We start from the raw sequence: 13,147 nt of genomic DNA, 5'->3' as shown, positions 1-13,147 counted from the left end.
AGATTTTATAGTCTATCATTATAATTTTGCATTTAAATTCAGAGTTAAATAGTAAAATGTGTAAGGCATTCAGTCAATTAGAAGCAGAGAGACCCTGTAATGGAACTTGAAAGCAATAATTAATGTTGGAGAAGCAAGTAAATAAGAGAACTATTTAAACCAATGGACGTCAACACAGAGAAAAATCCAATGGCTACTGGAGCTCACAACATCTTTAAAGAAAGTTCATTCACTCCTTTAATCAGCTCACTTTATCCACAATCTTTATCTAAGAAGAAATCATTTTCAATGACATTTTGAGATTTACAAATTATACAGAAATTATAATCTTCAATAAGGGAATTACAAATTATAATTTTGTCTACTTATAATTTTAAATTTGTTCACACTACCTCAATTGCTGCATGCCAGAGAGTTGAGCTCAAGTCTTTTCTGTTCTGATAGGTTCCTGGCCAAACTGAAAGCGTAACCAAGTTTCCTCGGACTCTGTTGGCATCCCCCCATATTCTCATGCCTGGAAAAAAAGAAAATTCCCCCAAATGAGTACTATAGGGAATGTCTTTCATTTCTTCCATGAAATTAGTTTTCTCATTTGAACCTGACAAACAAACCCTTTTGATTTTAGAGTGAACCCTCTGAACTCTTTGATACTCTACCTCTTTAATAGACTATCTGAATTAAAATCTTTTGTTAAATATGTGGGTTCACAGGCTCCACCTTAGATTTTAACAAATATACACACAAATTTTATACACCTTAAATGAATTTGTATTATGCTTTAGACTGATATTCAAGAAAGGACAACCCCCTAAATCAAATCAAATATATATTTTTTAAAAATTATCTTTATTTGTGAATAATCCTTTTGTTTTATATGTGAGAAGTATGTTAAAAGTCAGTAATTTAAACTATTGGTGATTAAATAACTCACATAAGATCATGGTCTGGTAAATAATTCTTCTAGAGCTGTACTGTCCAATATGACAGCCATAGCCACATGTGACTACTTAAATGTAAAGTAATATAATTAAGTACCATTAAAATTAAAAATCCAGTTTCTTTTTTTTTTTTAAACATCTTTATTGGGGTATAATTGCTTTACAATGGTGTGTTAGTTTCTGCTTTACAACAAAGTGAATCAGCTATACATATACATATGTTCCCATATGTCTTCCCTCTTGCGTCTCCCTCCCTCCCACTCTCCCCATCCCACCCTTCCAGGCTGTCACAAAGCACCGAGCTAATATCCCTGTGCCTTGCGGCTGCTTCCCCCCAGCTATCTACCTTACTACGAAAAATCCAGTTTCTCAGTCACATTAGCCACATTTCAAGTGTTGAATGGCCACATGCAGTTTAGTAATTGCCATGTTAGCACAAACACAGACCCTTTATTTCCATTCTTGAAGAAAGATCAATTGGACACCCTGGCTCTAGAGTTTGCAGACAAGGTTGTCTCAGAAGACATGTTATTGGACCAAAATATCATATTACCTTCCCCCACTGTAAAGTGAATCACGTTATCATCTATGTCCAATCCATCTGTCCCAAATACACCAACTGCAGGGGAAAAGCCACTGTGAAAAGCACAGCCTTGAATATAAGATGAGCCACGTTCTTGAATCTATAAAACATCAGGATTCAGTGAACATTTTAAAAACAAAGTTAAAGGATATTTAAAGAAAAAAATTTGAAGTAGGTGATTTTCAGAAAACAAATCTTGATAAACAAAATACTCAATTTACATTCCATGAAAGAAGATGACTTCCCAGCAGACCTTTTAATGCTGGGAAATTTCCATATATCTTCGGTTTATGATTAAAAAGAGCCAAAAAGAAATGCTTATTTTAAATGTGAATTAAAAATTCTCAAGTGCTTTTCTATGCATTTATATTTCTATCATTACCTACAAAATGCTAAGGAACTAAAAATTATTTTTCATAACAGTTTATTATATGATGAGCAGGGATTTTTTTTTTTTAACCACGGAAGTCGATACTCAAGGCAGGGGTTACAATTCAAATGTCTGTAGGAAACAGTCAATGAGTAGTTTAGGGGTTTCAATTCCAAACCTACATGATTTAAAATTTTTATTTATTTATCTTTATTGACATATAGTTGATTTACAACGTTGTGTCAGTTTCAAGTGTAGCAAAGTGATTCAGTTATACATATATATCTATTCTTTTCCATATTCTTTTCCATTATAGGTTATTACAAGAATATTGAGTATAGTTCCCTGTGCTATACAGTAGGTCCTTGTTATTTTATGTATAGTAGTGTGTATATATTAATCGCAGACTCCCAATTTATCTCCCCTCCATAATATATATATTTTTAATCTTATTTTATTTATTTACTTTTCATATTTTTATTTTATATTGGAGTATAGTTGATTAACAATGTTGTGTTAGTTTCAGGTGTACAGCAAAGTGATTCAGTTATACATGTATCTATTCTTTTTCAAATTCTATATAAGAAATATGCTCTTTCTCATTTTTTCTTAAATCAGCAGCCCTCTAAGCATATTTATTTTCCCACTTTTGAAAGAGGCATGGATATACAGACATGCTTTTCATTTGAGAAATTTAAGCAACACTCACTTTGTTTAATAGTAACTGTTTGGAAATATTTTTGGTCATTGTAAAGTAAAGTAGAGATGTGAAATACTATTATAGATCTCCAATTCTTTCACCTTTTGTTCTCCATTTTCCATTTTTTTTTTTTTTTACTGACCTTAAATAATGCATGAAGTGGTTGGAATCAAATACTGTTGTAGTCTAAAAACGTTAATGGGAAATACATCTAAGAAAGTTTTATTAGATTATAGTCTTAGCAATTCTAAGATATGGGCATTTAATAAAGTTAAATGAAAATCAAATCAAAATCAAAATACTTAATTTTGGGTATATGTAAAAATTAAAATAAAGTACAAACCTGTCCCAGGTTAAGAAATGTTACAGCGTATCTTGGATCCGTGCTATCCCTGAAGCCCTCTTGACCGCTGTGATAAAATTCCACATTACTTATTCTTGCATTTCCTAGTGGGGAAAAGAGTTACACATTTTTTTCCCTTGAAGCTGAATAAAACTTTTTGAAAAACTACTAAAGTTTTTGTAATTTTCCAAATGACAAATTTGTTTTCAACTTTTTCATGAAAACTGTATTCATTTTTCTTTGCCCTTTTAATCCAAATAAGGCAATGTTTCTGAATTTGTTTTTTTACTGCCCCTCACAAGAACCTTTTTAGACATTTCTCTTTCTGAATAGCGTTCCCTCTCCATGACATTTTAATACCACAGATATACTACATATCTGTCAAGGTATGGAGGCCCTTTGGAGGACCACAAACTGGTTACGTTTTGTTTTCCCCCAAGAGTCAATTTTCACCTGTTGGTAGTGATACAGTCCCTGTTGAGAATGCATGGCATGAGGCACAAGTTATAATTTACCTGACATTTCAATTTTGATGCTCTAAAGAGCTGTTATGGATATAATCTTTACATAATTTTTTCCAGAATATGCATTGCCAAGTATCTGCTGATCGAGTTTGTCACAAGTGCCACTGAAGTGACAAAAGGCAATTTCATAGATTATTAAGAACAGCAATAACTATCCATGAGCCATGACTCTGTGCCAAGCTCTGTACTAAGTGCTTAACAGGCAATGTGTGGTTTAATTCTCACACAACATTTGTGACTTAGGAACTTTTATAATTCCTGTCTTCTATACAAGGAAACTGAGGCACAGAGATTCATGGCTGGTAAAAATACATTAGAGGGTATTCCTTGTTTCAAAAACTGATACCTAATAAATTACATTGGAGAAGAGTTATTTTATACTAGAAGGGAAAAGCCTGTCTGGAAATCCATGAGCCAGCGATTAGGTGTATGGTGGAGAACATAAGATTAATAAGATAGATACAGAGAAGAAATGATTACTACAGACCCTGGGCCTACAAAAGCCATAGATGCATTTTGTTTACTTACATCACAAAATAATTTATTGGAGCAAGGAAAGGTTGACATGTGAATAGGGTCCATTATGGGACTTTAAGTATCCAAGATCAGAGTAATTTCATCCCTCTAATCATCTAATTCTTTATCTTTAAAAAGAGGACAATATTTATGCCATAATACTATGAGGACTGAATGACATAATACGTGTTAAGTCCTTAGCACAGTGTCTGGAATCTTGTATTACTTTATGATCATCATTACTATTCTCCTCATCAGTTAAGCTTCTGTTGGCAGATTATGACCAATAGGTAGAAGTTCTAGTGGGACAGCTGCTTGCTCAATATAAAGATTTTCTACAATGAAAGCTGTTGCAAAATGGAATAGGCAGTATTGTAACCGAGTGAGCTCCTGCTGAAACAGTTCAAGTCAAGAATAGAGGATTACTCCTGGTACCCAGATTGTGAGATTGAAACATCAGCTTCCAAAAAAAGGAACCAGGGTTACTTGGAGGAAGAACTTACTCCCAGTCTCAGCAAGAAAAAAAAAAAAAAAAATTACAACATGTGCTTGTCATATCAGAAAGTGAAGAAGCTAAAAAAAAAACCCCAAACAGTCAGGGACTTCCTTGGTGGCGCAGTGGTTAAGAATCCACCTGCCAGTGCAGGGGACATGGGTTCAATCCCTGGTCTGGGAAGATCCCACATGCCGCAGAGCTACTAAGCCCCTGTGCCACAACTACTGAGCCCACGCACCACAACTACTGAAGCCCACGTGCCTAGAGCCCGTGCTCCACAACAAGAGAAGTCACAACAATGAGAAGCCTGCGCACTGCAAGGAAGAGTAGCCGCCGCACAGCAACGAAGACCCAATGTGGCCAAAAATAAATAAATAAATAAATTTGTAATTAAAAAAAAAAACAACAGTCATAAGGAGGAGGACTTAGGCACCAACATGAAAAGGTTCTGAAGGTCAACGAGAGGGCATTTTCAGTATCAATAAGGTTAACGTTCACAATGGATTAGAACATATCAAATATGTTTAAATCCATGGAACTAATAATGATACTAATAACAAAACAAAACAAAACGAAAATTCCTTGTTACCTTTGGAGGATGCTTGGCAACCAACTCATTGTTTTGAAAAACTAGTTAATAACAGGAAAGAATCAAACATTTTTTCTATCTAAACTATCCTTCAGGGTAGTCAAACAGTGGTCTGGGGAAGCTTCTCTTTAGAGAAATATTTGAGATTATAACTGAGTAGGGAATAGTAGAATTAAAATATCACCATTTTAAACCTCAGTGATTCAATAGATCCAGGCAATGATAATTAATAACTGCTAACATCACAAAAGGAAAAACAATCGTACATTATGTGCCTATTAATGGAAAAATAACAACCAACTATGAGGAATTATTGCCTAAAAATTGAGTCCCAGTCTGGTCAATTTGCTAGTTCTAAATTTGCTACTTATGCATAGAAAATACAAGGGAGGCAGGGACTAGTTAAATTCTAGGGATGCATCACTAAATTCAGACTATTGGAAACACTATAGGACAGATGACCTAACTTCTTTTATAAATAAATTGCAAGGAAAGAGAAATTAATTAGAGATTTAAGATTCATAACCAATTGCAACATGGATCTTATTTAGACCCCGATTTGAACAAAGACAGTGAAAGAAAGAAGGAAAGAAAGAAAGGAAGGAAAGGAAAGAAAGAAGGAAAGAGGAGGGGGAGCAGGGAAGGAGGGAGGAAGGAAGGGAAAGAAGGAGTGAACTGGAGGATTCTGAACAATCATTTGATGTTTAGAGATTATTACTAACATTTTAAAATCTGATTCTTAGAGATGTTTTTAAAGAAGTCTTTTAGATTTACACACTGAACTATTTCTAGATGAAGTAATACATGGTTGCTTCATTCATAATAGCCAAGATATAGAAACAGCCTAAATGTCCATCAATGGATGAATGGATAAAGATGTGAGATACCTCCCTATCTATCTATCTATCTAAAACATTCCACTGTGTGTATACATATATCATTCAGCCATGAGTGAGAAAGAAGGAAATCCTGTCATTTGGGACAACATGGATGGACTTTGAAGGAATTATGCTAAGTGAGATAAGTCAGAGATAGAAAGATAAATGCTGTATGATCTCATTTATATGTGGAATCTAAAAAAGCTGAACTCATAAAAATAGAGAGTAGAAGGGTGGTTATCAGGACCTGTGGGGTGGGAGAAATAGGGAGCTGTTTAAGGGTATAAACTTGTAACTAGTAGATAAATAGTCCTGGAGATATAATGTACAGCTTAGGGATACAGTAAAAATACCATATTATAAACTTCAAAGTTGCTAAGAGACTAGCTCTTAATTGTTTTCACCACACACACACACAAATAATAACTATATGACATGATAGAGATGTTGCTGATGCTACTGTGGTAATCATATTGTAATATATAAGTGTATCAAATCAACACATTGTAGACCTTAAACTTACACAATGTTATATGTCAAATATATCTTAAAAAATATATGCTTGCTGCTTCAAAATAATCCGTGGGCTTGAAGAAAGCCGGTGAGCTCAGATCTCAAACAAGACTGGCCAAAGTTGATACCTGTGGTAATTGGTGATGATAAGCATTATATTATACATTTCTCTATCTTTGAAATATATTTGAAATTTTCCTTCAAACAAAAATAACATATCAGTGTGCTTGTTATGAAACGATTTCTGTTTGAGGGCAAGGTTGGGCTAGCTGTTACCTAAGGTCCTTGTTAATTTGATAATTATTTTGCCTATAAAGATAAAATTAGTAGAATAATGTTAGGAATTTGGTTCTGGAGGGTGGTACCTGACTGCAAAATCCCTCTCAAGCCTTTATTTTTCAGTGTGTTAAAAACAAGACATCAGGCCCAAAATGGAGTCACTTGTGCTAAACCCTCCATCATCAAACAGACTTAATTACAGTTTCAGTTCTGAAATGGAATCTTAAACCAGTCCATCACGAATTGCCTGATCAGCATGGGTTAGGTAATCTGCCTGATAAACCTCTGCCCCCTACACGGGAAGTAACCTTGCAATAACCAATCCTCTTTTTTGCCTAGTAAAACTACCTTGTTCCTGCTCCCTTCTGCCTATAAAAGTCTTTTATTTTGCACAGCTCTTTGACGCTCCTTTGTATCAGCTAGATTGGATGCTGCCCGATTCATGAATCCTTGAATAAAGCCAGTAAGATCTTTAAAATTTCCTCAGTTGGATTTTGTTTTTTAACACAAATGATCCTATAAAGGAGTGAGGATTATTTAAGAACTAAACACAGAAGAGACCCTGCTATATTTCATTTAGAAAAATAAACTGAATTTGTACTAACCTTTAAATGTCACCATATTTTCAGTGAATGAGCTGACTAGGACGCGTGCACCAAAAGATTCCTTCAGCCAACCTGGATAATCCTCACCAAGTATTTTGATGTTCCTATTCAGTATCCCAACATCAGCTGCTAACGTGTAGCTCTGACTGGTTTCAGGAACAAGGTATCTTTCAGCTGCAGCGGAAGGACAGTTAGATTATTACCAACACTAAGAAATACCTGTCTTTATTAGTTTCTTTGCAGCTCACAGACCACGTAACTTTCTAATATGCCAAAAGTCAACACAAATGCATGAATTGATTAGAGTTACACGCTTAAATGTACACAGATGGCAGTCGGAAATTATACCTTTTTATTTATAAAATAAATATAATCAAAAGTATTTCTCCTATTTACAGCAAAAAGGTTATTATAATCAGCACTTACAAAGTCACTGCTTCATAGGTATTTTGCAAACACTTCAAATTATACACAAAAACACTCTTTGAGACAAGGTGGGACGCTTACTGTAATTTTAACAGATGAGGAAATGAGATAGAGAAGTAAATGAACTTGCCCAGGGCCATGTAGACAGTCAGCAATACGTAGGTATTACCTCTCCTGAGGCCTAAACCTTGGTTTGTTCCTCTTTTCCTGTGACATATTTTGTACCAACTACAATTCTTTATAAATATGTAGTAGTATATCAAACATAGTCTGTACATTTACATCTTAATAATTTTAAAACAGAACCTAGGGGCTTCCCTGGTGGCGCAGTGGTTGGGAGTCGGTCTGCCAATGCAGGGGACACGCGTTTGAGCCCTGCTCCGGGAAGATCTCACGTGCTGTGGAGCAACTAGGCCAGTGCGCCACGGCGGCTGAGCCTGCGCTCTGGAGCCCGCGAGCCACAGCTGCTGAGCCCACGTGCCACAACTACTGAAGCCCACACGCCTGGAGCCCGTGCTCCGCAGCAGGAGAGGCCACCGTAGTGAGAGGCCCGCACGCCGCAATGAAGAGTGGCCCCTGCTCACTGCAGCTGGAGAAAGCCAGCGTGCAGCAGCAAAGACCCAACACAGCCAAAAATAAATAAATAAAAATTTAAAAAACAGAACCTAAATTACATTCTACATTTCTAGAAGTCTTACCCAAAACTTTAAGACAAGCAGGTACATTTCAAGCAGAGAGAAGTGTTTGGTACTTTAAATGAAAGAATCTATACTGCTGAACTTCAAACACTGTTTCACGATTAAAATGTTCGTCAAAGAAACCTTTTTCTTTTGATTTAAAGAAAAAATATGTGATATAGAATGACAGACACGTGCTTCTATCAAAATACTGCTTTAAAAAGTTCTTTTAAGTTTCTTTTTCATGCAGGTCTGATATCCACCAGTGCATAATGCCACCTTAGCTGTAGGTCTCAGGAGCATCAGAAGTATCTGAATGGCTTTTCTAACGTTACACTCCTGTCTGCTTCCACTTCCTGGGATTCAGATGAAGGTAGCATGTGAAATGGGGAAAGGCTGGGGTGCTGGGAAAGCCCTGATACTACAAATTGAAAGGTCATCTTCAGTTGATTCTGATTAATTCCTTCTTTCCTTGAGAATTAGAGTTTTACCATTTTGCTGCAGCTTGTCTAAGTGCAGTTACCGCTGAGGAATGTGTCAATGAAACAAATCAGGACAAAGATGCTCTTGGATCAAGGGTTCTCAAATTTCAGTGTGCATAAGAATCTCTAGAAGCTTCCCTAAAACAGAAAGTGTCAGCCTTATCCCATAGAATGTAATGGTCACTGCTGAATATTTGCTGACTGAATTAATACACACAGCAGGGACTCTTTGCAGCCAACACACAAACAGTAGCATCCTTTGGGTACCAGTGCCAATCTAAGTGAAATGCTCCTCTAAAAATCTGAGATGTTTTATCAAATGATTGTAATTACAGAGGAGAGCACTAAACTGTGAATATTTCGAGACATTTAACTTATATATCTATTTGGTTAAAGAACAGCCACTTACCAAAGTGAGTATAGGAAAGGGTATCATTGAGAATGAGAATTTTGTGATCATGCAGGATTTTAACGATACTTCTAATTTCAGTCTGGTGGAAATCATAGCTTGTGGTTGTTATCACAATCTCTTCTCCTTCCTTAGAAAAATTCAAGTGCCAAATTCAAGAACAATTTTTAAAAAATAGGTTTATATTTCTTAATAACTATCAAATAATTCTAATTTAACTTACATTGGTTACAACCATGGTATTATCAGCGAGAACAAATCATACATTTAGGTCTCTGAAATAAATATGCTTTTGTTTGATAGCAAGAATTCTATATTTTGAATTATCTCAACATTTCCTTAAGTTGAATTCAGTCACTTAATAAAATCACAGGTGATATACATTTTTAAAATTAGATATATCAAAGCAAATATATTCATATTTTTATTAAAAATTGGTCAGGATAATACTCTTAAGACTTAAAAAATTTCCCCCAGATTTTTTTTTTTTTTACACAGTTAACAATCACTGGATATTCCTGAAAGGTAAGAAAGGCAGAGATAAGTGACAGGGCACGGTCAAGTCTTAGAATCTCTGTATATCATATATGACAAGCTCCTCTTTGTCAACCAAGTCTCTGCTCAAAAGTACTTGCAGGGGATGAAAAATAACTTTTTCCTCTACCCTTCCAAGTTCTCAGCTGGGACCCCTGTAACAAAAGTCATTAACAAGAGAAAAGCATATAGATTTATTCGATATAAATTTTACATGACATGGGAAATGAAGCCCTGAAGAAATGGTTAAACCTGAGCATTTTCATGGAAGAGTGGAGAGTAGAGGAAAATTGTGATAGGTATGAGCTAAGTGTAGGAAACTGGGAGAAACAGCAAGGGTTGGCCATTCAGATTCTTCTCTGTGTTACTTTGTCTTCAGAGCTGAGGATGTCTCTTTCCTCTGGGTATAAGGAGGGCAACTCTCACATGAAGGTTTTGTGACCTGCTTCAGGGGAAAGCCAAAAAGTCCTTCCTGCACGTGCAGAAATTTCTTCCCTTAAACTATTCATATTTTGGGGTAGCATGTCCTGAACCCTGTCATATCCTTGAGAGAGGATTTCTCTGGCCACTCTATTTAATGTTATCTGCCACCCTCTACCATGGCAGTCTCTATCATCCCTGTTTTATTTCCTTCATCACAAAGATTATAATCTGAAATAACACACATTTATCTGTTCATTTAGTGTCTGCCTCTCCCACTTAAATGCAATTTCCCCTATAGTTTGACCAATTTCTTCACAAATGAATCCTCTATGCCTAGAAAATGTCTGACATTAGGCTAAATATTAATTATATAAATAATATGCAGAAAATATTAACTGGATAAATACTAATAAATGATAATTGGATAAATAATAGGGATATTTAAATCATTTAATCACCTTTTAAAAAGTAATCACACCTCAACTATCACAAATATGAATATATTGTAAGTAGCTTATAATAACTCTCAATAAATCCTCCTTCTATTTATTGATTTTACACTACATTAAGAGAGCCAACCCCATATGTTTTGATGATTTGTATTCATTTACTCAGACTAAGCCTCACTTTGTTCTGTGACCTTATAGCTTATTCTCAGCAGAAAGGAACTGGCTGAAATCTGAGAGTCCGGAAAAGTAATCCATCCATTTCCTTGACCCTTTTGCATTAAAAAGAGTATTTGTAAAACATGTGAGTCCGTGGCCTATGCAAGCCTGGGAGTGTAGTAGAGATCGGAATTGCCACCATTCATATTTTACCAAAATCTCTTATTTAACTCAGGCATGTTTTGAATATCACTGGGCATCAGGATTTGTTTTCTTCCCAAATGCTTAACATGTAAAATCACAAATTAGAAGTAAAGAGATAACCAAGATAACAATAAAATGTATTTAAAATAATTCTTTTTTCTTTTGCAAGAATTTGTAAATAAATATTTTTTACCCCCAAAGTTTCATATTTTCCTTTCATAACTAATATATACATAATGTTCTTTATGTGTTCTGAAGAACCTTTGACACCACAATTTTTGAATGCCTGCTATCAAGTCAGCTTTCTGAGTGCAAGCTAATTGCAAAACATACATTTCTCTACTGGCTAATCATGTGACAAAATAAATGTCCATTGGAATAAAGAAGAAACCTTAAGTTGACCCATGGCGTGTTTTCACTTTCCACCACATAGTAATTCCTCTACCTGCCAATCCACAGCATCCATCAGAGAGAGGACTTTGGAACCTGCCTCTGCGGTTTCTGAGAGCTTAGTTTTATATATCGAACGTGGAATTCCATGAAGATCCAGCTCACCAAACACCCCTACAGGAGAAAAACACACTCCTATTTATTCACTGCATAGAACTGAGTTACGTGCTAGTATAAAATGAAACAGTTAGTAGATATATTTTAATAAGCGACTGAACATTTTAGAATGAATGGAAAGAATTGGGGTTATCTGCTCAGGGCTATATAAGAAGGCTTTGGCCCTTTGCCCTACTTCTAGGAATCTGGTCTCTATAAATTGAATTAGTATACAAGGATACATCAATGAGGATGTTTAATACAACAATATTTGGAAATATTAGAAAAACTAGAATTAATCCAAATGTATATCATTATAAGAATGAAGGAGTAAATTAGAATATATTACTAATACTGTAGTGTAATGTGCTATAAAAATGAAGAGTGTTACATGCTAAGTATCAATCTGGAAAGATATTCATAATATGTTAACAAGAAAATTGCGCAGAAATATATTTAGTTCGACCATGTTTTTGTATAAGGCACCACAAGTCATTTTATGTAATATGAATACAGGCATAGATAAAAAGCACGAAAAACACATGTAAAAATTGCTAATGTTAGTTTCCTCAAGGGGAGAGTAGAAGATGTACGTTTTCTCTTGATATGGTTCTGTGTTGCTAGAAATGTTATTTTTGAAATAAAAAAATAAACACATAAAAGCAAACAAAAATTTTTTAAGACTGAATTTGTTTGCCTCAGGAAATTTTTCTTTAAGATTTGAATTTGTCTGTCTCGCAAGAGCTAATTCAATTCTAAACCACTTTTTAATCCCCTTTTTTATTGTCACTGTTTTTAGAAATTGTACATCGGAGCAACTGAAGCACATTTATGTGTCTTTTAAATAAATGTGCAGTGGTATTAATAAAAGCAGTTATTTATTAGGACCAAATTAAACCCTCTCCGGTCCTTTGCTTTCTAGGCTCGAATAGGAATATGTACAGCCACACAAATGCAACCGGAAAATTAAAACTTAGCAACAGTTGTGACTGGATAACTGATAGCGAGGCAGGAGACATAAGGGCCCCCAGGACAAATGGTTTGAGTTCATTCCTTGTGGATGGATACTCCGAGGTGGGAATAACAGGACAATTGAAGAGAGGAGGCTGGGTCCTGCCCAGATAGAAGATAAGAGACCACATATTCTTCATTCTTGAAGTCAGGAGACCTCCCCGACTACCCATGAGCAGAAAGGCTCCTTGGAGGTCAAAAGGGAGTGATTCTAAGTGATGGCAACTAATGCTCACTACCCACAGGCCTCTTCGGTAGAATCCATCTTGGCTAAGAGATGCACGCGCACACATGGGAAAATCCTGAGATACACCAAATACGGACTCTGAACCAGGCAAGTCAAAATGATTGGTCAAAGGAAACAGGGAAGAAATGCCCCATAAAAGTGATTCAAACTGCCACGAGGGTACGACTCTCTCTCTGAGTCCACCCGTGTGTCTATCCAAAAGTACTGTACTCTTTTTTTCTCTTAATAAACACTTTACTTGTTTCACTA

General features: G+C 35.5%; 1 protein-coding gene across 1 annotated transcript in view; it reads right to left on the bottom strand.

Annotated features, from left to right (window-relative positions):
- PKHD1L1 (PKHD1 like 1) overlaps nucleotides 1–13,147 on the bottom strand; it is a 154,667-nt gene that overhangs the window by 32,169 nt on the left and 109,351 nt on the right. Inside the window, exons 57-62 of the mRNA XM_065895147.1 lie at nucleotides 11,540–11,658; nucleotides 9,329–9,458; nucleotides 7,335–7,508; nucleotides 2,935–3,038; nucleotides 1,492–1,621; nucleotides 393–514 (exon numbers count right to left, since the gene is read on the bottom strand). Coding sequence (XP_065751219.1) covers nucleotides 393–514; nucleotides 1,492–1,621; nucleotides 2,935–3,038; nucleotides 7,335–7,508; nucleotides 9,329–9,458; nucleotides 11,540–11,658 — 779 coding nt within the window. The remainder of the gene's footprint in view (nucleotides 1–392; nucleotides 515–1,491; nucleotides 1,622–2,934; nucleotides 3,039–7,334; nucleotides 7,509–9,328; nucleotides 9,459–11,539; nucleotides 11,659–13,147) is intronic.

This window comes from Phocoena phocoena, chromosome 17, assembly GCF_963924675.1.
Source record: "Phocoena phocoena chromosome 17, mPhoPho1.1, whole genome shotgun sequence".
Taxonomy (NCBI): domain Eukaryota; kingdom Metazoa; phylum Chordata; class Mammalia; order Artiodactyla; family Phocoenidae; genus Phocoena; species Phocoena phocoena.
The sequence above is the reverse complement of the archived record's forward strand: the minus strand, read 5'-3'. Positions and strand labels throughout refer to the sequence as shown.